At 41.2% G+C, this 27,534-nt stretch overlaps 2 protein-coding genes across 4 annotated transcripts in view; both read right to left on the bottom strand.

Moving 5' to 3' along the window:
• Positions 1–250: 250 nt before the first annotated feature.
• Positions 251–16,339, bottom strand: LONRF3 (LON peptidase N-terminal domain and ring finger 3). 3 transcript variants are annotated; one of them, XM_062613340.1, is made up of 12 exons: positions 15,633–16,336; positions 14,524–14,642; positions 13,847–13,969; positions 11,525–11,680; positions 9,864–10,107; positions 9,089–9,179; positions 5,953–6,067; positions 5,416–5,537; positions 4,627–4,785; positions 3,425–3,587; positions 2,446–2,595; positions 251–1,729 (listed from the first exon to the last, which is right to left on the bottom strand). In XM_062613340.1, the coding sequence occupies exons 1-12, from the start codon at positions 16,264–16,266 to the stop codon at positions 1,571–1,573; spliced, it is 2,235 nt and encodes a 744-aa protein (XP_062469324.1). In that variant the 5' UTR covers positions 16,267–16,336; the 3' UTR covers positions 251–1,570. The 3 variants fall into 3 exon arrangements, with proteins under 3 accessions (XP_062469324.1, XP_062469325.1, XP_062469326.1); XM_062613341.1 differs by lacking the exon at positions 11,525–11,680 and having other exon boundaries at positions 15,633–16,338; XM_062613342.1 differs by lacking the exons at positions 251–1,729; positions 2,446–2,595 and adding an exon at positions 3,061–3,222 and having other exon boundaries at positions 15,633–16,339.
• Positions 16,340–21,243: 4,904 nt separating this feature from the next.
• Positions 21,244–27,534, bottom strand: part of COMMD5 (COMM domain containing 5) — a 19,579-nt gene continuing 13,288 nt past the window's right edge. The window contains exons 7-8 of the mRNA XM_062613370.1: positions 25,845–25,920; positions 21,244–23,977 (exon numbers count right to left, since the gene is read on the bottom strand). Coding sequence (XP_062469354.1) covers positions 23,876–23,977; positions 25,845–25,920 — 178 coding nt within the window. The 3' untranslated portion in view covers positions 21,244–23,875. The remainder of the gene's footprint in view (positions 23,978–25,844; positions 25,921–27,534) is intronic.

Raw genomic sequence — 27,534 nt, 5'->3', positions numbered from 1 at the left:
GTGGTACACTGAAAGCAATAAAAACAGCAAAACAAGTATATGAACTATTGATTTAAAACAGGATAAAAATCAAACCCAAGATACTTCCTGTTCTCATTTCTGCTCTGTTTTTTACCTTCTTTATAGCTGGAAGTAATCACACTAAAATTCACTTGTTTTTCTTGAGAGCTAATTATTAGCAACACTACCCAATCTCTTAAGAGAAACGCAGTGGCTGGGTAGAGATTTGAAGCTAACAGAAACCTGAAGATTGGGGTGAAATAAATAGCATTTATTACAACACATTCCTTCTCATGTGACAAAAATCTGCCCTCTGAGTCCTACAGTTCAAAATAACTCCCCCCACCCGCCACATATACACACTCCAAAGCCAAATCCCACCAAACAATTATGAGAAATAAAACTGATGTTGACAGCAACAAGAGTTAAAAAAAAAATTAAAAATTAAAAAATAAAATTAAAAAAAATTATCTAGTAGCCTACAATGAAATGATACCAATAACTTCCAGTTTTCTTTAGGAGAAGCCACTCCCCATATATTGTGGCTCTTTCTTCACAGCTGATTGTAGCCATTATCCATTCTTCAAGATAGAGTTCAGACATAAAGTTAACTCCAAGTTATTCTCTGTTCTGTGAAAACTCAGGGATATATCCTTCTGTCACCACTACAGCAAATCCCCACTGACATCAAGACTTGAATATTCTCAAGCACTTCAATACTCATGCTTAAGGTTAAGCATGTGTTTGACTGTTTTGTGATACCAGGAACCCAGTGGCAAGCGTAGGATCAAGATCCAACAACTGTGCCTGAAATATCTCAGACATAATCTGTGTATTCAAAGACTTTATGGCAGGCTGTTTCAAGGGGAAAAAAATCCTTCTTAAGCTACAGTAGAACTGGGGGTAAGTAGAAAAACATTCATTATTTGAACACAAATATCTGAAAAATTATCAAAGCAGTTGCTTGTATACTGCTAGAATCAACATTTTGCCCCAGTCATAAATACAGGGTAAAAACACTATAAATAAATAGAGCAGCTCACTTTCCTTTAGAGAATGAACACATAAATAATATACATTTTGAAACAAAAAATCATATTGCAAAAATAAATTATCAAACGGAAGTTGTGAACATTATTTTACACAATGTTATATAAAACCTGAACCATTTGGAATAAAAGACTTTGCAGTTCACTGAAATAATGCATTAACATTATTATTTCTGCTTCACATTAAACTGCAGTTTATCCTTTATCCACTAAAAAAAATAATAAATAAAAACCCCTTAAGCTTTTTAAAAGGTTTATGGCAAACAAGATCACTTTTTGTTCTATCACATTTGTTATTAATTTAGCAGTGCAGTGATTGAGTAATCATCTCAGAGTTCCAAATGGAAACTACTGAAGTATCCATAAACATCCCTTGCTCTTTATAACTCATTTTCTTTCACACAGAAGCTTGAAACATCCTGACACTCAAATCTGTAAGACATTATTGCAGTTAGATGAAGTTACAAGAGACAGTCTACAGTCAAGTACTGTGGGAGACTTCACAGCTCTCCTTCTCACCATCACCGTGATCTTGTACGAGACATGAATGTAAGGACACGTCTGATGCCATTCAAGCGGTCTTTGAGGGATTTCATGGCAAGGAAAGGAAGCTGAGCTCTGTTCTCGAGTGGAAGGACAGCTAGGACCCACCAGCACCATGCTGGCCCGTTAGGATTAGCCTGTGGTAAGGGACAGGGGGGAGAGGGAAACAAAGTTAGGATGCACGGAGGTGGTTAAGTCTTGTTTTAACACAGTATTTTGATAGCAATGTAGCTAACAGATCATTTCTTTGCCAACCTAATGGCCTGTGATTACAGGTTGGCCTGAAACAAATTACAACCAAGTTACACCTTTCCTAAAAATAGGATGTTGAAGACGAAAGCTGTTTCTATCTATCTGCATTTCTATTTCTAGCAATAGTTTATAGGTTAGGCCTTCTAGATTTTTTTTAATGTATTTTGTTCCCATATTATTATTGACCCAGTTCCTTGGGATTCCTGCCTCCTTTCTTCATGCTTTATGACACTACTGTATATTCACTTTATCTTATAATCTGTTATTTTAGGATCCCTACTATTTGCAGTCCTTGTTTCCTCTTGCCTGTTTTCTCTCAGTCATGTAATTGGGGAAATGGAGTAGGCAAAAAGGCATTTAAGTCTCCTGGAATTAATAAAGTCAGGTCAGTAGTCTCAGGAAGTTACCAACATTAAATATGAGCATTTTGTTCACAACTGTGGTACCACTGGTGCTTGGCAACATACCATAGATACTTAGCTTATGCAGGATAAATTAAAAGTATTCATATTTTCATCTTAAAACACAGAGCCTCCCAGTTTATCAGATATCCCTGCTATTTCTGTCTCTAAAAGTTACATAAGCCACTGATTCTGGGTACCTGTGGGTCAGGATCCTTAGCTGGCATTGGACCAAAATGACTGAGAATTCGACTTTTGAGTGCTTGCTTGAGGGAGTTAAACCACAGATATGCCTGATCATAGACAGAATCATGGAGAACAAGTAATGCAGCATACTCTTGTCCTTGCACCTGAAATGAGTAAAAAGAGGAGGGTTACTGTTGGTTCAGTCTGCAAGTTGGGGAAGGCACAACACTGATTTTTAGGAATTTCTGGAGTGGATAGAGAAAAGAAAGAAAAATAACGGCAAGAGTTCTGGGATGGATCCAGATAGGGAGGCTGGTGTCCCCCATTCTGCTTCCTCCCCATTTCCCCACCATCAAATCCTTCACCTTCTTACCCTATAGTCTAAACCAAAGATACCTATTTGCAGAACAAGCGCTTTCTTGATTGCTATGTAAAAAACAGTTTACAGAAACATCACAGTACATAGAAGATTATGCAAAGCTTTGTGTTTGTAATATTAGCAGCTCCTCAGAGTAGACATTTTATCTTCCCATTGTACACTAAAGCTCATACTTCACCCAGGATATTCTGACTGACTACAGTCATTCTTTTTAAGAAAGAATTAATGTAAGTAATTTTGAAGGTGTAGTGGATCCAATCCTGCTCCTTCTATATTAATGGGAGTTTTCTAATCAGCTTCCATGCAAATAGAGGCAGGTTCTCCCAACCCCCTTATAAACCACAGTTGTTATGTCTAGGAGAGAGGTAAAGTTTCATCCTGGATTCATGTTATTCTGTTTTCTGCTAAAAACCTCTAGGAAAAACACTCTCAGTATATGGGCAGTGTGTGTGCATGCTTGTGGTAACTCTTATGTTTCCCATATTTAAACATGAGCAGCTAATAAATACCAGAAATTTGTTTTACTAGAAACTGTTCTACAAAAGTAAGAACTCACTGAAAACAGGTGCTTAAATTTCACATGTAACACAGTTTAAATGAAATATTTCATTTACCTTTTGATCCTCAATGTACTCAATATCAGCTGTGTTATAGCCATCACGCTGGCTGTGCTGTATCACTTTAAATCTTCTTTTGCCGATGCTGTCTACAACAGAGCGACCATCAGCAAAGAATTCCACATTTCTTATCTCCAGAATGCAGCCATAATCTGCAAACCTATTGAAATCAGAACAAAAGCAAGTAAACAAGTCTTATTTCTCTCCACCCTTAGCTCCACAGAACTGCCATACAGCCAGTCCCTACCACAAAGGTATTTACCAGTGTCAGCTCATTTCTATTGTTCCTACTACTGACCTGCTGCAGTTCAAATTATTCCACAATTGTTTTCAAAACTATCAGGAAGATTCAGGCTGTCTAATTGGATTAACACTAACTGCATGTTGTGGAAGACAGGGAACATCTTATAAAACTGAAAGGTATCCAGCTTCAACACACTTTCTCTATAATCCTGATAGGTTCAATTTGTGAAAAACAAGTGCAGTTCAGAATACTAGAATTGTGGAAGGACTATAAAATCTGTAAAGAAAAACGTTTTCTCACGATTTCAGCAGGTTTGACTTTGTAGGTGTGTTTTGTGTACCTCAAACTTTTTATGGCGTATACATACCCTGTAGGTATACACTATAAGGGAGGAAAGCTGAACAGAGACAGGCATTAAGATCAAATTACTTAAGACTGACTGTAAATGGCTCAATGTAAATGCTCAGCCAGTCCTTATGAAGGTCCTGTTGTACGTACCTCTGCAGCTTCTGCTATATTCAGAACAGTAAGGATATAATGTATCCCAATAGCTTAGCTGTTCTTTTCATAATTTAAAAAAACCTAACCCTACCAAACACCTTAATGCCCTTTCAATTTGATTTCTTGTGCCAAAGCACCCAACAGATTTCAAAACAGCAGAAAATACACTTCACTTTTCATGTATTACAAGAGATCTGCAGCTCAACTTTCTACAATACACACTAGCTATGTGTGTTACAAGAAAATTGGGCAGTCATATTAGTCAGAATCTAAGTAGTCACGAGAGAAACTTAAGTCTTCTCCATGTCTCTAATTGGCATGATTAAGAAGAAGCTTTCTCTACTGGAAAACCATCACATATATTACAGCCATGGACTTTTCTGCACTTCTCAAAAGAGACTTGCTCCACACTAAGTAGGGTACATCACATAGTCCAAGCATGCGGCTCACTCACCCTTTTACAGGGTCACTGATGCACATTCCAAACTGTTTGGTGCCAGTCTCCATGCACCTTCGAATCATCAGGCGATAACATGGCTCAAAGATGTGCAAAGGGCATGGGACTGTGGGATAAGCCATTGTGCAGACAAATATGGGAACATTCTTGTTTAGGCTATAAAAAAGACAAATCAGATATGACATTTACCAAACTACTAATAAGGTATAAAATACATTTTATGCAATAACATATTGTTTAAAATGATGATATCTTTAAATAGAGATTAAAACATCTTTAGAATAAAACTCTTAATGGAGTAAGTACAAGCTAAAATGTTTTTTTCCCATTAATCAAGTAGATAGTATGGAAAGTGATATACAACTTACTAGTAGAAGAGTTTTTAGTTATGCTTTCTGGGTTTGGTAGTGAAAGAATTAATGCATCTGTATTCTTACCTTTTTAATCCCATTTCTTCCCTGCCTAGTACATTCCAACCCCCAGCCTATGAGACTTCCACTTACTGTCTCACTCTGTGGCTTTTGTGGAGGCCACTGAAAGCAACCACATTGCTTTATAGTCTATTTACTTCTGGATTTCTCCTCTTTATTGTTCAGCACAGGCTCAGTTTTTATGGTAACTCAAAGCACAGTTTCACCTGGACCCTTGTTCTTTTTGAAATGACACGATACCAAGAAAGAAGCTCCTTTGTCAGCATCTTAAGTTGTGTTCTACAGTAGCAGGAGCCATTCCCCAGTTAACAGCAGTAGTATTGGAGATTGGAATTTACATAAATGGATTACATACTTGGAAAGCTCTGCTATTTCCTCTTCATAAATCTTTCTTCTTTCAGTGAGTTCCTCTGGAAGGTATCTAGCTATTAACTCCTCCATTAATACTGTTTTACAGTATTTCCTCATAGCCAAGCACTGCAGAAAACACACACAAGCAATTAGAAATAACGTGTGGCATTTTGAGTGTATGGTGCCTATGCACAAGGTAGCCGTCTGTTAGCTCCATTTTTTACGTCTATAGCAAATCAAATTGATTTTTTAAGCTAACAATGCTACTGAAGAATTGTTTATTGGACTACTGGGCATTTGAATACTTTATTGAACTATTGAACGTTATGGGCATTTCTGAGGAAATTTGGGAAGTAACAATACCTACAGATTTTCTACGAACAGGTGTGGCCCTAAGGCTTGAGCAGGGGAGACTATCCATGCTTTGTAAGTCATAAGAGCATTTAAAGTCATATTTCTTTTTAGTTAGGAAATATCAAAGGTTTCTGAATATTTCCTGTCACCCTTGAATTTACATTCAGAGAAATCCAAGCATCATTACCTCCGAGAGCCCTTCCTTGCACAGGGGACATTTTGGGTTGTGATCTAGGCATCTCTCAAGACATTTGAGACAGAAGGTGTGTCCACAAGGTGTAGTGACAGGTTCATAGAAGAGCCTGGATTGGAAAATCCAAAACCAAAACAATAATATTGTGTACCAAAATAAAGAAGCTGCTACCAAAAAAGCTGTATTCATTCTCCAGTTTAACTGCTCCAGGGATAAAGTTATTCCTTGCTTTTCGTTTCTTCAATCAACTCTTGAATTTACTCAGCTTATACTTTCTTATTGCTACCTGATGTCAAAACCAGCTCATGAACTCTGATTTCAGTGAATGCGAGAGAATATTGTCATTAGCTTCCAATAAGCCAGGATTTAATTTTCCTTTATGTGAGCGATAAATAGAAGCAGAAGTTGACTTTTTCTAATGAAATTGAGCAATACTTGCACAACTATTACTGTGGAAATCATGTGATTACTCATATGTGTAGAGCTAAGTACAAAATAGCTATTTGCAGTAATAGCCCACGTAAGTGATTGCAATAAACTGTTATTGCCAACTCTAATGTGGACTTGGAAAGCAGTTTTGTTGCAATAGACAGGTTTTAACCTTCAAACACCGCCTTTCTGGAGCATCAGTGATACTAGGCTCCTGTTCCATCTAGAAAAGTATTTCAATATACAAGACCAGGTCTTCAATGTATCATGGTATCTAATCTTTACCTATTTCAAGTACCTCTGTGACACTTATCTTCATATAAGGGTTTTTTACTTATTATTATGTTTATGTGCTAACGGAATGTGGTGTTTCCTTGCCAGTAAGTACCTTAAAGAGATGCAAATAATATGGATTTTTTTTTTCATAGAAAGTGTTTGATACTAGGAAATAGGTTGTTCGGCATATACTGTATTTTACAACATACTAGCTTTTAAGGTCTCAAATATTAGTCTAATTTTAAGTGAACTTACAAGTTTACTGTAAAATATTACAGTTTGTCAAAATAGTGCACTGAGTCCTGTTACACATTTGGGTTTATGTATGTAGGATTTCACATTTATTAGCATCTATTATGAGTGTAATCAAGAACATAACTGGCTCCTAACAAGATTGCCAGTTTATATTGCAATTTGACTTGTTTAATTGAAAATCCTCAGTAATTGTTTTATGAAGGGAAACTTCATTGCGCCAAGGCTCCCTTATTGCTTTCAACTATGTAAAATACTGAATTCTACAATATGTTTCAGTAAGCACTGGTTTGCACATGTAATTTCATAGTCACTTACTGGATATGAAATGTTAGCATAAAGACAAGCAAGTCCTGTTGAAATGTGTGATTCTGCTCTAAGTCTCTCAAAAGCCGGCAGCAGCTTCTTCCTAATGACTCTAAAGGGACCTGGACCAAGCCTCATGACTTGCAGAAAGAAACACCATACACCAAGATTTCTCATGACATCATTTAAGCTATTGTAACAGCAGAAACTAAATAATCACTCCTGCTGAGTAATGCTCCCTCATTCTTCCACCAGTGCACTGCTTTGAGTATTACTTTTTATCTTCCGCTTGCTGCTGGAGTGAATGTAGATCAATAACATTTTAGCCACTGTCAGACAAATAGGTTAATAACAGCTCTTGCAGTTAATTGTGAATAGGTCAGTAGGTTACTAGGTAATTAGTCCAAAGTATCTTAGGATCCAAATCCCCAAAATACCTCTGAAGAACACAGCAGGAAACAATTATAATCAATCTGCATTAATAGCAAGGAAAAGATCTTGTGACACTTGCCTTAGCACAAGCCTTCATTATCGAAGCGATGTTACAAAGCTAACATCCTCCTAGATGCAAGGTCTGTATTTGTGATTGCAATTACAGATCAGCATCACCATCCTCTATATTGTAAGCTCAAGGATTGCCAATTCCCTAATTCCTTTACAAATGCATTGTAGTCTGGCTGTTTCTGATTTAACACAGAGGATGAAGAAGTCGGGCTAATTAATTTTATTTAAAACATCTGAAAAATGCTTTGTTGACAAAATGATCATAAACATGCAGGCTCACTAAATCAGCTAAGACTAATTCTGTGGCTTTCTGTTAAAGGAAAGTTTTGCTCTTAGCAGTATCAATTGTTTTGACAGCTATATAAACTCTCAGCTCACTTTTCAGCTGTAAGCAGAGGGAGGGGGGCAGAGCCAATTTATTCCAAGCAGAACCAAATCAAACACAATAGCTGTTTCAATTTGCCTGAGATAAATGGAAGATGTCCCCCTCTTCCTGCATACCAACAACCAACCAAGCAACTCCACATTTCTCAAAGCACAGGCCTGTCTGCTATTAAGAATTTAAAATATAGTGCAAAACTAACCTAAACATACATTATTGATAAATCTGGGTAATGAAAGCTACAGACCTAAGCTACACTCCCTGCAGAAGTCAAGATCCCTGTGAAAAACCTTTCCAGTGTTTCCAAGTCAGTTAACAAAACCCCACATGTATATTTGCCACAGTTAAAATGTGTTTTACAAACAAGTAGTAAAATAGATGTAGTTGAAAACTACTGGTTTTATCAAGTCATTGCTGTCCCCAAGGACAACTGATGACTAGAAGAAGAGATCACGAAGCAAATGGATCAATGGCCTTGGTAAACAAAGGAGCACATCTCTTAAGTAATAAAAGAAAAACATGCTCTTGTTTGCTTGCAAGATTCTCCTATTGCAATAACAGCAACATAGTATTTTACATGCAAATGTGGAATATTCATTGGATGTGGTCTCTTCAGCTATTTTGAACTTTATATAACATCATACAGGGCTGTACAGACTTCAGAGGACAAACTGGTTTTGTGCACTATGTGTGTCAGCGGGTGGCCACGTGTAAGTGATGAGAGGAAATCTTTCAGAGACCTTCACTAACAGGCATAACCCTCATGTACCCTTTCCTAAACAATCACTAGCCTAGAAGAGATCAAGAAGTTCCTATTCATCAAATGTTGATGAACAGGTCTAGAAACGCCATAGCAATTACAATAAAAACTAATTTCATGACAAAGGGAAAAATTACCAAGTAAACTAGAAAATCTCTACGTCATAAAAGGGAAAGAGAGACAGCTTAAAAGCTAGACATCCATGAGAAAACAACAGATACCTCATACATAGGGAGCAGTCCAAATCTGATGGATCCACAAATTCAAATGGAGTATGTTGTCCAGCACCGTTTCCCTTAGTATCAACTGTATCTATCAATAACAGAAAACATATTACAGTGTAATTGAGCAGAAGTATGGTAAACACAGTGGTATTCTGTGTAACTACAAGCAGCAGCCAATACTTAAATCTGTGTTGTATACACTTGCAAGTTACTGAACCATTAAGCATCATTACAGTAATTTCTACGCAAAGCATCAAGTTCAGCCTTGGCACAAATCAGCATACCTTCTCTTAATTTTGGTGGCATTATACCCACTTACAGAGGGCTGAATTTAGCCTTGCATTAACAATATATGTCAAACCATTTTTTTCATTGGTGTTAGAAGTGAGATACATTCTTCTGTCCTACCATTGTAAACATATCCTACAGCATGAAAACAAGGCCAGATATCAGCAACAAACAATTTGTGCTTTTAAGCAAACTTTTTTCAGTGATGCAGAAAGTGCTAAGACCACGTGTGACACTCATGTTCCTTAAAAGATTTAGATCTCTGAGGAGGAACGAGCATCAGCAGACCCGAACTTCTTACCCGCTTTTAGACTATTTTTTGTTTTTTATGTACACAAAAATTCCCCGTGCTGCCCTGGTTAGACTAAAGGGAAAACGCACAAAGCCAAAGTGCAATTTGGACCCTCTTCCTCTAATTTGTATAAAAGCGAAATTTCTACTGATTGCATGCCATGAAACTTACCCTGTAAGCAAACAAACATACCTTTCTTCATCACTTTGCAGGGGAGCTCAGCATTTCGCATCTCCTCCGAGCAGCACTTCCTTTTCAAGAGGCTGCACTTGTCAGAAATGAGGAAGGTAGATTCCGGCATGGAGGTGAGTTTGTTCTCCTCCTGCGAGCAGTCCTTTTTGCTCTCTGTAATTTGTATAGATTTCCTCAAACTACCAGAAGTAGTTACGTTTGGTTCCTCTTGAATGGAAAAACCTTTTTTCTGTTCCACATTTACCTGTGTGAAGAGAGGTCTGACATTGGACTAATCTTACAACAACTTGGTAAGGAAAAAGCCCCAAACCTATTACAAGTCTTTAACGTTATGGATCACCAGGAAGGACTTTGTAGGTCAAGAAGCAACAGTTTGAGAATTATTGTCAGGGCCTGCTTGTAATGGAGGGGAAAAAAAAAGGCAAACTATTAGCTCTTCCCACCCATCCTAGCCCCACCATGGCACTGAATATTTTCAGCCTTTATGTACGGCTTTATAGCTTGGTCATGAAACTTGATTCAGGCAGAAATGTGACCAGATCTCAGGCTAAATATTGTTATCCCTTAACCTATGGGGAAATGCGTATTGCATATAACATAATGATGGTATCAAATATCAAAAACAACCAAAACAATGTGAATTTATTTTAAGGAAGCAGTATAAACACACAAAATTTGTAACAGAAAAAATGCACAGAGCTTCCTTTAGCAAGTCAGATTTATTCTGCAAAGGCTAAAATGATGAGACTTCATCCTGTTAAGGCTACAGAACAATCCGGAGCAGCCATTATACAGGACATCCCCTATCAGCTTGTCACATCAACTCCCCAGGTGAACCCAAAAGTAGATACTATGGATAGTGATCAGAAGCTGTGGCAATGTGTAACATGCAGAAAGATGAGTGACCTGTCCCTCATTAAGGGGTCATACAAAAGGATTTCTTGTCAGAATGTCCTAATAGCCTTTCCAGAAGGCAAAGTCACCGAGTGTTCTCGTCAGTCTCAACAAGGCTGCTCAAAACCTGCCATTTTCGTTTGTGAGGACTAGTGAAATTTTCTCCCACATATATATGCATATATGTGTATATGCCAAACCTATCCCCAAAGTTCAGATGTCAATGAAGCAAAAGTGGTCCTTACGAACCCATGGATGCCAACCTCTACAGCCATCTACAAAACTACGGCTATGAAACCAAACTTACAGAGCAGCTAATACATCTTATATGGCTTTAGAATAACCTCTAAGCAGTGTACAGAATCTGAAGGCAGGATAGTTTTGCCACTGACATCATCAATTATAGTTGAAGCTGAAACCCCAGATTTTAGCATTTCACAGCTTTGGAGGGTATCTCAATCCAGTCTTCAGAGGCCCTTTCCCACTGCAAACTACTTGGAAGAGCTAAAGACAGTTACAGGACTAGAACCCACTCAATTCTGGCATAAATATTACCAGTACTACACCAGAGGACTTCTACTAAAGAAAAAGAAGCCAGATAAGGAGACTTCAGTAAGTCAACACTTTCTTGTAATCTTCTGAAACTCGGTAAAAATCTGAGAAAATGCATCCTCCTGTCTCCCATAGGCGAAAAAGGAGAGAAGGCTTCCCAATGTGAACATAAAACACACACGAATTAAGAACCACACATCAGACTTGGTTTTTACCTTGAGCAACCTCTGTAGGTTATGGCTGGTGCCTCCAGATCCCACTGAATTTAGGAGATTCCCCTTTAATCTAGAGTGATGTGACAACAGCTGCAGGATATCGGGTAAGTGTTCCTGAGCATTTCCCGGGATGAGTGAAAACAAACTAAGTAGAAGCTGTGATATAAAACAGAATACTTCACTGCTTAGTTCCTTCCTTGCAACCTCAAATGAAAAAGCAAGTAAAGGAAGAACTGAAAGAAGCATCCTTGATTTTGTTAAAACCATTTAAAGAGCCCTTTAGACGAGGGTAAGAACAAAAAGTGCAAGAGCTAATGCAATATAGGCTGAACAGACAGCAAGAGACATTTTCAGAATTAAATAAGCCCATAAAGTTATTAACCATTCTGGGATGTGACACCCACATGTCTTTGTCCTCTTTGTCGTGCAGGCCATAAGCTCACCAGAAATTACTAACATCCATCTTAAACATGTTTTTTGCTGCACCTCAGAAGCTTTCACTGGGGTTTATTAGTACAGAGAGCACTCATCTCACAGGCTTAATCCAAGTTCAGTGAAGTAAACGTCTCTGATATTGTAAATTGCAGCTGTTTTTAATACACTTACATGAGGAAACAAGAAGATGTCCGCAGGAGAAAAACACTACTTCATTCTATCAGAAAATAAGTGCATTCGTTTTGAGTAGCACCCTGTAGCCAGTTGTATGGCATAGCCTCTCAGATGATTGTTTAAGGAAAGAAGCAGTGCTGAATGGAAGATTTACACTCCCCAAACTACTTTCAACATGCTGAGGTGATCCTGCTGATTCCTGAGGAAGCCACATGACAGCAAAGGTACCTTTTTAAAGCCAAAAAGGATTCCACAGGATCACACTGTGTCAAAACTAACATGGACAGTTAATACCAGCAGAAAATCACAGCTGCACACCAAGAATTTGGTAAAATGTAGCATTTCATTGTTATGCAAATGGCCTTGGAAGTGACCCAGTAGAACCATGGATGAACTCTGTCTGATGAGTGCAGTCATAAAAAGCCTGTTTTTTCCTCAGAGCCCCACTGCTCAGAAGTGAGGTGTCTTGGATAAGGCTATTTGGAGTCAGAAATTAGAAACACATTTGTTTGTTCCTGCTCTTTTTGCTCAAGTGCACAGGAACTCTCCCAGCGTGACCGTGAGAACAAACCATGACACAATGACAGTGAAAGCTGCATGGAACCTATCAGGAAAAAACCCAACCAACCAAAACTCCCAAATATCTGTGACAAGGACCCCACAGGAGATGGAAATCTCAACCATATGCAAAAATGAGATAAAAATTTGATTGGTCTACAGCCATCCAGGCTATATTCTCTGTTTCCTTCATGAACAGTGCTTTACTGTAAGAATTCTACCATGCTTTCAGAAAGTTTTATTTATTGCAGCACACAGAACCCTCAAAGTTCCTATCCCACCAATGATGGAGAAAAGCCTGAATGCACTGCCATAAAAGAAAATTCAGTACAAGGAAAATAGCACATTACATTTTATTACCATAAATTATCCCTGTGACACTGAGGCTTTTACCTATGACAACAACAAAAAAAAAAAAGGCTAAATGTCAAAAACACTGATTCACAGGAAATCAGAGATTTGAGGGGCTGCAAAACAAAGTAGTCTTCACAAAAGCTGTCGGAGAATCCACACACCACATTTTAGGGTGTTACTGTAAAAAGTCTCACTGCAGATCCATTTTGTTGCTTATTTAGCATTAATTATTAGCAATCTTTAAAAGCTATCTTAAACCAGCTCTTCTTTCCTTCCATGCTTCCTTTCTGCTTCCTTTCATGCCTCCTTCACACACTGATCCTGGGTGCAGTACAACTGGCAGTAGGAAGAGAGCTGCTGCTCCCAAGTGGAGTTTGAAGGGTGCTGCGTGTTGCATTCTGCCAGTCAATGGCCTGATACAACATTCCACAGCAACCCCTCCTCTGCTGCACTGTCACTGGTGAGACATGGCCACACTAGGAAACAGATTAAAAATTCAACGTAGAGAAACACAACAGTCTGTGGGTGAGTTATTAACAAAATCAGTCTTATTTCAAATTTGGCAATGCTAACACTGTGAGTAATTGTTTCCACACAGTGTCTGCTGAGTATGTTTTCTTGCTACCTCTCTATCTTCAAGCAATATACAACTCAAATCTTAACAACAGTCGGGATACACGTCTCCATACAGCTTTTTGCAGTAATGACAGAGAAGGGAAAAGAGAAGAAAAAAAAATTATCCTCCTTTATGAAATGCCACTGAACACAGGAACACAGCTCCGGATGATCTAGGGAACTCACCTTTTGTGCCTCAGACTTGGCAGTCTTGTTCCCAGTATCTAGAGCAAGGCAGAACAGAAACTCTCTTAAAGCTTCTTCTGTTTTCCCTAGATTAGCTAGTGCTTGTCCTTTCCTTAGGTGACCCTGCAACGAAACACATCCATAGTTAGCACCTTTGGTCATGAGAATGTGCACTAAAACCAAGGTGAAGTTACAAAAGATCTTTCCAGAGAAGAAAAAGTTAGGCAGGGGAATCACTATAAACGTCTCTTATACCACAACACCATCAGTGCTTGGGTTTTTAATTTACAGGAAGAACTAGGATATTCTCTAACTCTCAAGTATGCTCTCAGAGCACTTGAGCCAAACTGACCTTGGAGAAATCTACTTCCCCAAATTAATCTCTTAAATTTATCATTACATCCTTATATAATGATGTAAGCACAGCATGGGATTTTTGGAGAGTGCTCACAAACTCGAGATTCATGCAGGTCAAAGACAATAGTCTCAGTTTATCCTCTAGGATTATCACTGTTTTCCTGTGCCCCAGAAGTATCACAGCTGAATGCCTGCAAGTCACAGGAAGCCAAGAAGTGACAGGATGTAAAGCCTCACTCCAGTCCAGCTGTCTGACCATTCTAATGGGTTTCTATCCAGGTCAAATCAAGGTTTTAAGTACAGCTGGAGTCAGGACTTACTTTCAACCAGTATGGCTGGAGTCTGCACGCTGTTTCTGCATCATGAAGCGCATTTTCACAAGCTTTCAAAGTCGAGTTAATCTGGGACCGGTTGCTGTAGAGCAAGTGGTCATTTGGAGCTGTAAGAAACAGGAAAACAGGTTGATGGAAGCAAGTTAAAAATCAGTTACATAAACTTTATTCTTTTTGGGGGGGTTCCAAGTTGTAAAAACCTACAAAATACACTTTTTTTTTTTTTAATAACTACGTACTAAATGAAAACCTCTTTGGGTAACTCCAGACAAGACGTCAGCTATGCCTTATATAACTGCAGAGAACATTGCATAAATAAACCACGAGACGCTCACACAATAAATTACCAGCTCTGACTGAGGATCAGATGGGTGATAGAAACACACAAGAGACATTCCAATAGGAATGCTGTCCTGCTGTAGAGAGGAGTTTCACAATTTTTAGCATCAAAGTTTTCAAGTAATATGTGAGGATCTTTTCATGCCAAAGCTCAACACAGGAAAACAAGTGTAACTATAGGAATGGGGTAATGCTATGACAGTGTGGGTGAAGCGATCTGCTGGTTACACACAGTGTGTTGTAGCATCAAGACACAGTATGTACCAGATTAAGGCTGTACACCCTTTCAGAACACTCAATAATTGAGCGCTTACCGGTAATACCTCGCCTTTAATTTCCACTTACTATGGGCTGGGTTACAGCGGTCTTTCCTCAAACTATACGAAAACGATCGCACCAGAAGTTTTCCCCACACAGCCCCTGCGGCAGTTCACCGGTCACGGGCGGACACGGGGAGCCGCGTGCCAGCCGGGACCCCCCCCCGTGCCCTGCGGCCGCTGTCCCCGGGCCCCGCCGGTTACACAACGGCCGGACCGCGGGCTCCGGCTTACGCAACCGCTGCTCTCCTGACCCAGTTCCACCGCGGGCCGGGGAGCCCCTGCCCCTCCCGGGGCTGCCCCTAGCCTCCCCGCCGCCCGTCCGCCCAGCACCCGGCCCAGCACCGCGGGGACTCAGCGGGAGCTTGGCTCTGGCCGGAGGAAACTTGTCCCGGGAAGCGCGTCCCCCGGAGGCCGGCGTCGGGCTGTGGGTGCCGTTACCTAAGCTGACCGCTTCGTTGTACTTCTGCAGGGCTGCTTGCAGCTTCTTCTCCTTGTAGAGGAGGTTCCCTTCGTGCCTGAGCTGCGAAGCCTTCACTTGGCAGGGAAACCACTTGGCCAGCAGGTTGCTGAGGATGACATTGACCCGCGGGAGCTGCCCGGGCGCCGCGCCGCCCTCCTCCTCCTTGCACAGGACGCAGCGGGACTCTGCCGCTCGGTCCCTCTCCAGGCACTTTTTGCAGAACGTGTGTCCGCAAGGCAAGGAAACGGGCTCGAAGAGGAAGCCCTGGCATTTGCGGCACCTGAAGACGTCCCACTCGCGGGGCTGCGGGGGGCCGCTCCCGGCGGCTGGCAGCCCCTCTTTGATCCGGACGCTCTGCGCCAGGCACTCCACCAGCTTCTCCAGCTGCTCGGCGCGCAGCTGCTGGTGCCGGGACGCCAGCTGGTACAGCGGCAGCGCTTCGTGCAGGCGCCCACCGAACGCCAGCGCGTCGGCGCGCCCCAGCAGCACCTGCCACTCGGGCCCCAGGCCGCCGCCCGACAGCTCCAAGTTCTGTGCCTGCAGAGCCCCAGCCGCCAGCTGCAGCACCAGCGGCGGCTCCGGACGCTGCTGCGGCGGCAGGTGGGAGCCCATGGCCGCGGCGGCTCTAGCGGTGCGGGGCGGCGGGGAGCGGAGGGGGCGCGGGCGCGGCACGGCCCCACCGGCCCATGCTGCTGCCGCCCCGCGCCGGGAGCGCCCCGCGCCGCCGCCGCTTATATAAAGGCGGGCACGTGACGCCGGGCAGCGGCGCTCATTGGGCAGCGCCCGCAGGTTGTTACAAAACCAGGCGGTTTTGTAACGCGCCCACAGCGGCCCCGGCCCCGCTCCTGCTCCGCTGAGGGGCCCGCCCGCCGGCCCGGCACCGGAGCGGGCTCCGCAGCCCCAGCCGAGGTCCTGCAGGGGCAGGGGGAGCCGGCGCTGCCCCCGGAGCGGGCTGTCGGGCCCGGCCCGGTCTGGGGAGGGGTCGCCCTGTCAGCGCGGGCGCCCTGTGAGGGGTTGAGGCCGGTGTGAGCCCCGTGAGGTGCGGGAATGGCTCCGCCCCGGCGCCGCCCGCTCCGGTAGGTGTCAGGCACGGTCCCTCCTCGTCCGGGTTCTGGGTTGGGCAGGGCCGTGCTGAGGTGAAACCCCGATGGGAACCGCTTCCCGCCGGGCAGCTGGAAAGTTACGTTTGACCCGTTGGGTTACGGTGACATGGCGGCGAGAAACTCACTCAGTTCGGTCCCGGGTTTGGCATCTTGATAGTTACGGTAGTGCAAAATAAGTAACAGTTCAAACCGATTTGGAAAAAAAAACACTAATGCCATTTCCTGCTAGAACTGGAATTTTAAAGGCTGTAGTGAGGCACATAATAACTCTACTGAAGAGAATCTGCGTAGTTGTGAAGCTGTTCTGATGTTGGGTACTTGTGCTTTTAGGACTAGAACACCAGGAAGAAAATGTCGCGTTTACTTAGGTATGTGGTGTGGCATATTGCATAGGTGTACCTGCCAGGTTCTAGGTAAAAAACACATGCCTTATGATGTATGTTTGTTTTATTTAGGACTAGCTGAGTTGCCCACTTCACTCTGCACTTTTCAACCGATTTTGATGATATGAAAGGTCTGCACTAGTTGTGTAACTGTTGGTGCTGAACTAGGGAGAAAACTGCCTGTGCTACCACAGAACAGAAGCAGTTGTTTTAAAAGAAGTTGTCTGATTTTTGTTTGTTTGCAGTTTTATGTAGATCCCAGTTACAGGTTCTAGAAATGTCCATGATATCTAGACAGATGTTTTCAAATACTCTAAAAACATAGAGCGCTTTTCACACTGTCTTAAAATCCACTGCAGTATTTGATATTTCTGAAGATAGCTGTTATTGATGCTATTGGCCCCCTCACAAAACATAAGAGAAGGGATGAAGGAACTGATTTCCCATTTCTTATTTACAGAAGTATCTGAATCCCCCAGCTTTGTCTATGTAAACTAAGCAGGTAAGGACAAGCCCTGCCTATGGGGGTTGAATGGACAGGACAGAAAATGGAAGAAAGGAGAAGGAATAAACATGACTTTGGTAAGACCTTGTTTGGAGAGGATACATGAGAAAGTCCAGATGAGCTTAGATTTAAAGCAAAAAATGAATTTAAAGGCAGTTAAATTCTGGCTCTTAACTCTTAAGAACACCCACCAGAATAAGGAAGGCTAATTTTGTGATGTTTGTGTTCGTATGTAGGCAACTTTGGGATTATACAGGAAGTCAGCGTTATACCTGGAAACAGAAACCAGCTTTCAGACCCCTCAATAATTGCCTTCACATTCTATGACAAGAAGACATTTTGCACCTGCTAAATGTTTGGACTCTGTCCCTAGTGCAACATCCAACCATTTTTCCCAGGTAAGTCCTTTAATTAGAAAAAGTTTAATAGAATAACCACTGGGTTTAGTATTTTTTTTCTGCCATAGCTTAAATCAAACAAGAATCCAAAGTGTAGCTCAGCCTGCCATCAGATAATTCAAAGAAATATGGGACACCTGAAGCACTTGAAGTTTCAGTGAAGCAATGCTTCAGAACAGGCAGAGTTAGAACTGGGGCTCAGAAGGATGGGGTTTTTCCCCCCAGACTCATGCTCACTAACACAGACTTCGTTTCCCAAACTTCCATGCAAGAAGAACTCATACTGTTTGTGCCTGGTGTATGGTAACCCAAATCCATGCACTCAGCAGAGATCCTGGGTTTGTTCAGGCCTGGCTGCTCAGTGGATGGCTCCACAAATCAAGCTCACCAGTGCTGGCTTTCTCCTTACATTTATACACATGAGTTACAAGGTAACACACTACCAGTTACAATGATTGGGTTTAATCTACATGTAGTTATTTGCTGTGTCCTTCCTTCTAATCACTGCATATGCTCAGAGGAGAGGTCTTCATTTGGGCCAGAGTCTTTTTGACCTCTGTGGGTGTGATTTTTAGTATTACAATGAAGGCAGTTCACTTCAGGACACCTTAAAAGTTAGTTTTATTGCCACGTTAGATAATCAAATGATCACTTGGCCAAGATGTCAAATAACTCATCCTTTAGTACTACCAATCCTGAATTTAATCTTTCGAACAAGACCAGGATCTAGTTTTACCCATTAATTCCTTATTGTTTCAAGAGGTTCATTTTGTCCCAGGCCCAAGATGCAGTAACTATGTAACTATGGCTACCAATTTCAGGTGCACAATATAGCAAGTGATACATCGTATCACTATAAAAGAACAAAGAAAGATGTTTTCCTGTAGCTTTGAGGTCAGCAGTTGTCTCTATTGCAAAATAGCCTCGGCAACCCCTCAGTGTGTTATTTTATAACCATTGCGCTGAAAACCACTATGAGTCAAAGCCTATTCAAGCGAGGGAAAGTGACAGAACCGCTGGTTACCAGTAGCAATGCGATGACAATCTCTCCATCAGGAATATGCCACCGGTATTTACATAGTTACATTGCAGACGCTTAAAGAGATAAGTCACGTACAAAGGCAGGGTTTCTAGCAGCACATGAATTCAAGATAGGGAAATAGATTGTTGTGGAAAATGTGATCAGCATTTGTGCTCTGAAAGGAGCTTCCACAGTTTCTATTTACAATGCATGAAGGCATCCGCAGGGCTTGCTGACAGGCTGATCGCTCCGGACTGGAATGACTCTCAAAAAAGCACTGTGAAATGTACTTCTGGGAATTCTCTTACAGCAGCAGGGACGTGGCTGAAACATTTCAAGAGAAAAGGGCAGCTGTGTTTATGAACTACTCCCGTGGTGGGAGCTGTGTGTTTAGGAGGGTGAACAGAGCACAGTCCTTTATCCAAAGCCAGAAAAAAGTTCAGACCTTATTATGGATGGCCTGTGGGCAACAACGCTGTGATTTCTTAGGGAGGAAACCAGCTGGCTCTGCCTCTGCTAGTTCCTGGTACGTGTGGTGTTTGGTAAATGTTAGTACTTTGTGGGGTGTGACAGGTACAGAGTGAGCTGTACAATCACTAATGGCAAATGTTTTTAAGCCAAGATACTGCTTTACTGTTCACTAGAAATCGGCAACTACAAAATATTTGATTCTGACATTAGGCCAGGCTCTGCAAAGATTATTTTAGCAAGAACAGCTGTGTAAGTTGAATGTACATACTCAATCTAGATATGCTGGGGTGTTTTTATGTAACACATCCTGAAAGCGTGGAGTTTTCATACATTCATACATATATTCATGGATTTGGAGCAGCAGTGGGTCATGAGGTGTACTTTATTAGGAGGCAAAAAAAGAAAAAAGAAAAAAGCAGAAAAAAACCCAAAGCAACTCCCTACCTGCATTGTTCATGAGATCAAGAACTATTTATCCTTCACTTAAACAGAAGTTAAAGCTAGGAGGTGACTCACTCTGCTAAAGCACAGCTCCCTTGTATGAGTTTTCTTCAAAGGGAGGTTTAATTTCTTCCTTTTAATGACAATGAGCACAATACTGATCTTCTTCCAGCAGTTAATGGCTGGCACAACAGGCAGGATGAGAGCATGACTACGTTCTTCAGCCGCCTTCTGGAGCTATAATCTGCGTCAAGATTTTGAGACCACAAAACCAACCAACCAACCAATTTCTTTCCCCTCTAGACTCACTACTCAACTAACACAACTAATGCAAGTGTGAAATTCTGACCTCCTAGTCATGCTGACAGAGCTCCTGCTCTGCTGGAAGTAGGGATGAGAAAACTCGCATCGCAAATACAGCCACAGATGGCTTGTTATTTTCAAGTGCTGTGCACACACTGTAATAGTCCATAGGCAAGAACAGATTTGGACTGATGGCCTGTGGAGTTGAGCCAACTGGAAAGAAAAGAGGGAGATCTGACCGGCATGTTGGGAAGCAGTGCTGACAGACGGGTAGAGAGCGGGAAGTGAACATGTGCGAGTTCTGCAGTGTTATTTTGCCACTGAGTCTCTGAATGACTTCTGGCAACTATCTTTGACTCTCCTTTTGCATTCTGCCTACAATGACTACTCCTGCATGCGCTGGGCATCTCTGCTATTATACATACACGATTAACACTGAGAAACAATCAAGTTCCAGTTCTATTTTAAATAGGTTTTGACACATTAATCTTGAAAGCAAAAGTATAATGTTCCATATACTGTAAAGGAAATGAAAGAAAAGGTGAATTGGGGAAATTTATGTTCATATGTCACAGGTTAGAAAATAGCTAGAACTAAGACATTCACAAATACGTTATCCCGTTTAGATAAATGCATGGCGCCATCACATAGAGAAAGCAACTGCATTGCTGAGGTTTGTTTTTCAGGGAAAACTACCAACAGAAGCTGGGAAAGGTCCTCATTACCTGTTGGTCTGTAAGAGGAAAAAAAATACTTGTCCTTCCCAACACGAATCTCCTCCCTTCCTAACTGATGACTGACTGGTGATCAGCCTGACAAGAGCTCAGGACCAACACAGCTAGCGTCCCATACAAGTTGTATCTTTCCCACATTGTACAGAAAGGGGGATTCACGGCCTGTCCTTGAAGTGTAACCAAACCTAGAGTGAGTTGGGTAAAATAATTTCTGTTCAGGCATACCTAGATTCTGAGAAGGTTATTTTTGATCTCTATTGAAATGAAAGGGCTGCAGTCAGAAATGCAGTGGAATTCAAATGCTGGAGTATTTTAATTGTGAAGTAAGATCTTTCAGTGTTGAACAAATATTTCACACATAATTCACTGTGAAATTAAGAGAAAATACTTTCAAGACTCATATTTTATCAAAACTAAGGAACTGTCCACTAGCCACTACCATTAGCCATTTTGGTGGCAACTGCTGTTTTACTGGAAAGCTACTCTGTCAGAAGGAAAGCCCAAATTAACTCTTAAGTACAGAGGAATGAAAATCCCAAGTGTTTATGCACCCCTTCAGGTGCATTGTAAACCTCCCGTTACAGTAAACTCCTGCTTAATGTGTGGCAAGAAAAAAATTGAGCCTAAAAGAGGTCCATCACCCTGTGTGGAGAACATGAGGAAAACAGTAAGGAAGCCTTTCCACTTCCGGAGAACGTGGGCAATGGCTGTTACAGGAGAACAATGGAAGGAATATGTTCTGTTTAGATAGCATTTATGGATCCTTCTGAACAGTAAAAAAATACTCTGCAAATGTCTAGAGCAGTAGGTCATTTTATACCATGCAGGGTTCCATTTGTCTGTAAAGGCTTCACTTGTGGTCTCAGCTGAGATTCCTTTCTAGTTTGAAACCAATAAACCTGAACATTCAGAGGGAAAAGGTTGTAACAAGGAATGCAAGAATGTATGTTTTGTATCACATCTTGTGATAATGGAATTCCAGAAATAAGATATACAAGCTTCACAAACTAAACCAAAAAAGAAAACATCACATTAATGCAACCTACAGCCCACTTGAAGTTGCAGGAGCTAATTCTTCTTTACATGCTTTGGTGTAACCTGAACACAGTAGTTAAGATGCAGTATGGATCAAGCCTCAGGCTTATTGATGAGTAGCCTACAAAGCAAATGGAACAGTTTGAAATAAAGGCTGATAGGTTTATTTGAAACTACAGGACACATTCTTGCACAGGTTTTAAAAGCTTTCTGGACCATAGCTATTGAGCTGTCGTTGTCATACTTTTAAAAAGAACTTCTTTGACAGCAGTCTGCACTAATACAATGAAGTCATTTTATACCTGTTGTGATTCTTAAAATCCAAGAGCCAGTTCATCCTTTTGTACAGAAACAGCTGTGGGAGTGTAAAAAGGCCTCCTAATCCATGGTTTTAATTTCAGTAGTTTTCTGCGGGCAGTAAGGGAGATAAAGACAAGTTCTACAGTCACAAAAACCAAGAGTGAGAAGTATGGGTGGTACTACTGATGTAAAACTCCTAAAGGCAGCTAGAATGAGCCAGTGCCAACAACAGTCGTAGCACATGCTTTCTAAACTGCTTTTAGCAGCTGGATAAATCTAATAGTTCTAGGGCCCATGGCTTGCGCTGTCACTGGGCCATTGCTCACAGCCTCCGTATCTTTGCTGCTGGGGAAAACTTGTTCAGGCAATGACTGAGGAATGCAGCCCTTCTTGGCAAAAATCTTAGGGACATACATGTGGTCCCATGGCATTTAAATGAGAATTAAAACATGTGCTTCAAGTTAAGGGACTTCTTCCAAGATTTACTCATGGGGCAAATAAATAGAATTTTTACTTCAGTTGGGAGGGACCTACATTGATCATCCAATCCAACTGCCTGACCAACACAGGGAACTTCAGCCTATGCTTAACTGTTTCCTTGGCCTGGTGGCTTGGTATTCTCACACCCGTGACTTTCCTCCCAGAGGCTGTATGCAGCCTCTTCATCCCAGGGTCTGATTTGCACTATTAATGAGTATTTAGTGATCTACAAGATCACTGTCTCCTGCCATTTGCTGTTATTGCAGCGCCAGAGGTTTCTGCCCAGTAATTCAGATGATTCTGTTCACGTTGAACATATGGGAAATACATAAAACAAGAAGCAGGCCTTTCCAGTTAGAAATCTATGAGATTACTGCTATTTAGGCCATTTTGATCAACCAGATAAAGACTTATATTGCACCGTTCCACTTGTGCAATTCCATGGAATTAGTTTTGGAAGCTCAATTTTTTTTTGATCCACAGACTTCCAATTTTCTTCAAAATTAGCCTTTAAATACCTGCAGCCATAACTCAGTCAGTGAGAAGCCAGAAGCACTTTTACTTACGCAAAACTCCAGTCCACATTTGTCACATGAGAGCACAGGAGTGCATGTTTTTTGTTGTTGTATTTTTTATTTGAGGTACTGCAGAGCTTTCTTCTGATGCACACTGACGGGGCTTCCGGTAGCAGGCTTTCAAAAATACTGAGAATGATGAATCACAATCAGAAATAAATGACTCCTACATCTATTAAGACAGTTATTTAAAAAATGTTTTGATGAATCATGCAATAATTCTCGCAAACAGCATTATGCTTTTTCATAGATTTGGGTTTGTTTTTTTCCTAAGTCTTACGAAAAGACCTTGTGCTTTTAACGCTTGAAATGAAAACATATTTACAGCAGACATCATAAACACCATAAATGACCATAAATGCCACTTTAAAGTTCAGAGAGGCAAAGTGGTGACGCTTCCCTGCTTTGCCATTCACCAAACACACTGAGGGTGTTTTCATATCTGTTCTGTAAACTCCCAGTTTCAAAGTGTTCAGTCCTGGATCTTCAGTATGCTCCTTTTCTCCAAGTCATTCATTTCCTTCAGTATAAGGGCAACGTTGTATCTCAGTTCTTGAAACTTTGCAACTGGCACCTGAAACAGAATATTCATGTTAGGAAATATGAAACATCTTGGGAATTGTCACAAGGACATGCCCAGGACTGGGACATGCCACAGTGCCAGCCCCATTTACTTTTTTAGGTTTTTTTTTTCAGACTTAAAGGATTTGAGGTTAAGAAAATGCAGTTAATTCAAGGAAATCATTCAGGTAAAAAAGGAGAGTGGGAAAACCCAGAAATGACAGCTACCTAATACATCTTCTACCCTGCCTGATACGAGAAAGGATGTGCTCTAGAATGTAAACTGATGGCTGCTGTGGTGAAGCGAGTTACAGACTGGAAGGAAAGATAAAGATGTGGAAGGTTGTAGAGACTAAAGAATTCTCAAGCAACAAATTCCAGATATTCTGCTTGTCTGAACTTTGTAAGAGAAAGGAATTGAGGACTTGGCAGCAACCTCAAGAGCAAAGGGCACTGCCTGTATGTGGAAGGCCAAAGGTTTTGATTAAAGTATACAAAACATTTTCAGTTGTGCAGGAGACTAATGGACTTCCCTTTACCACTTCAAGCCTGAGAAGCCAAATGGATAGAAATCTGTTACTTGCTAAGGCAGAGAACCACATCTGAGTGCAGGCACAGACTGGGTGACATGTTAGTGCACCACAAACACGTGCTCATGTGAGTACCAGCAGCAGTCTAGCTAGTCCCAGGCTGCTCTGCAAAGCACTGCCTAATTTACTTCTTTGAGAACACTGAAGACACACAGTTCTTTTGACAGAGTCCTTCGTAATCCTTCTGCCTACTGTAGCACAGATACCAATTGTGTGAGAGGAATCCAACATCTGATTTACATTTTCCATATGCATCAGAGATGCATCAGAAGGCATTACATCCTTTTCACTTTTGACATACATACAAGACTTAAGTCTAAACAATTAAGAATATCTACTAGTTGTCACAAGTGAAACTCACCCTGTTGTAAAGGGTTATCCTGAAGTCCATGGCATCATTTCAGTTCCATGGAAGACCTCAGAGTGTATGGGATGCCCTGAGCTGGACTGTCCACAGCAAGGGCATTTGATCTCAACACTTTGCAATGTAGCACTGAATTTGTACCTTCCTCAATAATTGCCTGCTTGTGAAACACTGTAAAAGTAAAATCAGTCCTCCTCTTTCAACCCACAGCGCTTGGTGCTTCCTCCAGACTACTACTAACGCCTGAACTGAAGCCAAAATCTTTAGAGAGTTCAAATGTAACAGCGCCTGCTGTGCACTGAATTCCTGTATGCACCACCATGTTATTTATAGAACAAGTAGCATTCCTTTTCAAAAGTTAAAAATATGGAAGAGTTTATGCCATCTTTCGGCAAGCCTTTATGTACAGCGTCAGGAATACTGCCACTGACTAATTCTGAGGAAAAAAGCAAAGAGGTTTTTTTACGTTCTTTCTAGCAGCAAGAACTTTACTGAAGAATAAAACTATCTCTGCCCCAGAAGAGAATGTTACCATTTAGAAGTGTATCATACATTATATAAACTACCCCAGTGTACCCCAAGAACTACCATCAGGTCTGAAGGTTGCAGTTGATAACAACCCCCTATTTCTTAGTCAAACCAGGTATTACACAACAGTGGTTTTTAGTAATTAATGCTCTTTAACAAATGAGTTTCCAGCAATATGTGTGTAGGAACAAGGTATAATATGATTCTGGGTGGCATTTTGTTATATGCAGCTACTCGGAGCATGAAGGATTCCAAAGAAAATTAACCAATGATAATGTACTGTTTACAAAAGCTTTAACACTTTAAACACTAAAGAACTGTTAAAAACTGTTAAAAAGAACTTCAATGATTTTTGTTTTTTTTTTTTCTTTTTAAATTATTATGGTAATCAGACTTACTTCAAAGCGATGAGCTGTCCCATCTGAAAGCTTCAGCATCATTAGAATGGATGGTTGAAGTGCACGGGCCAGTGAACTGAAATTATTTACATGATTAGTATTATAGCAATAGGCATGGGCAGTGGGATAAGTACAGCACTGTACATTAGCAAGTTGAGAGGTTCATGTAGGCTTTACATAGATCATGAGTAATTTCAATTACGGAGACCTGTACCTGGCTGGCAACTCAGGAGCATGGAAGTCATGTCGTTTACCTCAGTATTGAGACTACAAATCTTTTTAATAGTTTAGTAACTGTGACTTTAGGAGCAATTTTAATTTTAAATAATAGTTCAGTGGAACTATGGTAAGGGTAAGAGCTAACCAACCACTGCTAGTAATACAGAGTTTTCTTATGTAGTTTACCATGTTGCATTAATCTTTCCCATCCCTTCAATACTTTCAACTCCCATCTCATTTAGGGAATCAGGCTCTTCCAGCCTTCATCCTAAACTTGTGGTATGTTATTTCATGACCCAAGAAAGGGAAATGAGTCATTCTTGTGCAGCTTTCATCAACCAACCCTGCCAAAGCCTGGTCAGGTACTGAAAGGCGTTACAGCCAGAAGCCATACCTCTTCACAGAGGCTGCTGCTGGATGATAAGCAAGAAATCCTGGGGGGAGGTTGACTGGAAAGGAAGTAAGAGGAAGGAAAATAGAAAAGGACAGTGTATTGCTCCAGTGTTTGGAAAACAAATCATAGGATTTGCCTGCAGCTTGCAAGCACTGTGCCTGAGGATGTTTATCTGTACATTTTGCTCTCTTAGAGGTACAGATTTTTTTCTGGGTGGTGGTACCTGTTTTTACAGGTATCACTATGCAACACTGTTCACAGCATTTCATCTGAGAGTCACCTCTCTTAGTAGCTTGTGGCCATTACAACTTTCACTCAGGAGCCTTTTTTCTAGCTTTCAGGAAGACCATCCCTGATGCATGGGTGCCTCAACTATGGTGGGAAAGAGACTCTCCCTCAGATGCAGGTACTCATGTATGCAATATGAAGTCACTCATGCTAACAATGTATGCTACTGACAAATACTGGATCATCATCTAATTTCTTTCACCTTGGTCTGTCTTGGTTAGAACAAGACAAAGACCAGGAACAGCACAGACAACATGTTTCTGTTTCCTTCTGGCCCTAGCCAGAGTCATCCCCTAGCTGCCTCTGCTGTGGCAGATGGCAAGAAGCTATTCACTGCAGGCACAGACAGTATGATTACAAAGACCTTTGCTCCTGATTTGTGAAAGAAACTAGGAGATCACTGTCGAGTTGCATAACTATGGCAGCATAAAGGTGCTGTTCTGAAGCGTCTCTTTGTACCATGTATAGCAGACTGTACAGGTAATGAGATTTTATTTATCATGTGCAACACAGAAATAAATGATAGTCTGCTTGAGAAGTTGTATAGATGATTTCCCTTCCCTGCTCCAGTGAGAGCTTGGCTGGCTGTGTGAGGGTCAATCCGTCTAATTTATTCCATCGTATCTGAGGACCTGTGGATGGAGTTCTATCAGCTCCATCAAGTTTCAAAATTTTGAAAGAAACTCAGATTTTCAATTAAATGGTTCTTAGCAAAAAGGTTTTAGAGATCAAAACAAATAAGGAGCTCAAAAGTAACATTAGTAGAAGATGAAGGCAGCAGCCTGTTGG

The sequence above is a fragment of the Pezoporus occidentalis genome, unplaced genomic scaffold (genome assembly GCF_034315485.1).
Source record: "Pezoporus occidentalis ecotype Australia unplaced genomic scaffold, CSIRO_AGI_Poc_V1 ctg165, whole genome shotgun sequence".
In the NCBI taxonomy this organism is placed as follows: Eukaryota; Metazoa; Chordata; class Aves; order Psittaciformes; family Psittacidae; genus Pezoporus; species Pezoporus occidentalis.
Note: the sequence above shows the minus strand (reverse complement) of the source record. Positions and strands in the feature narration are given on the sequence as shown.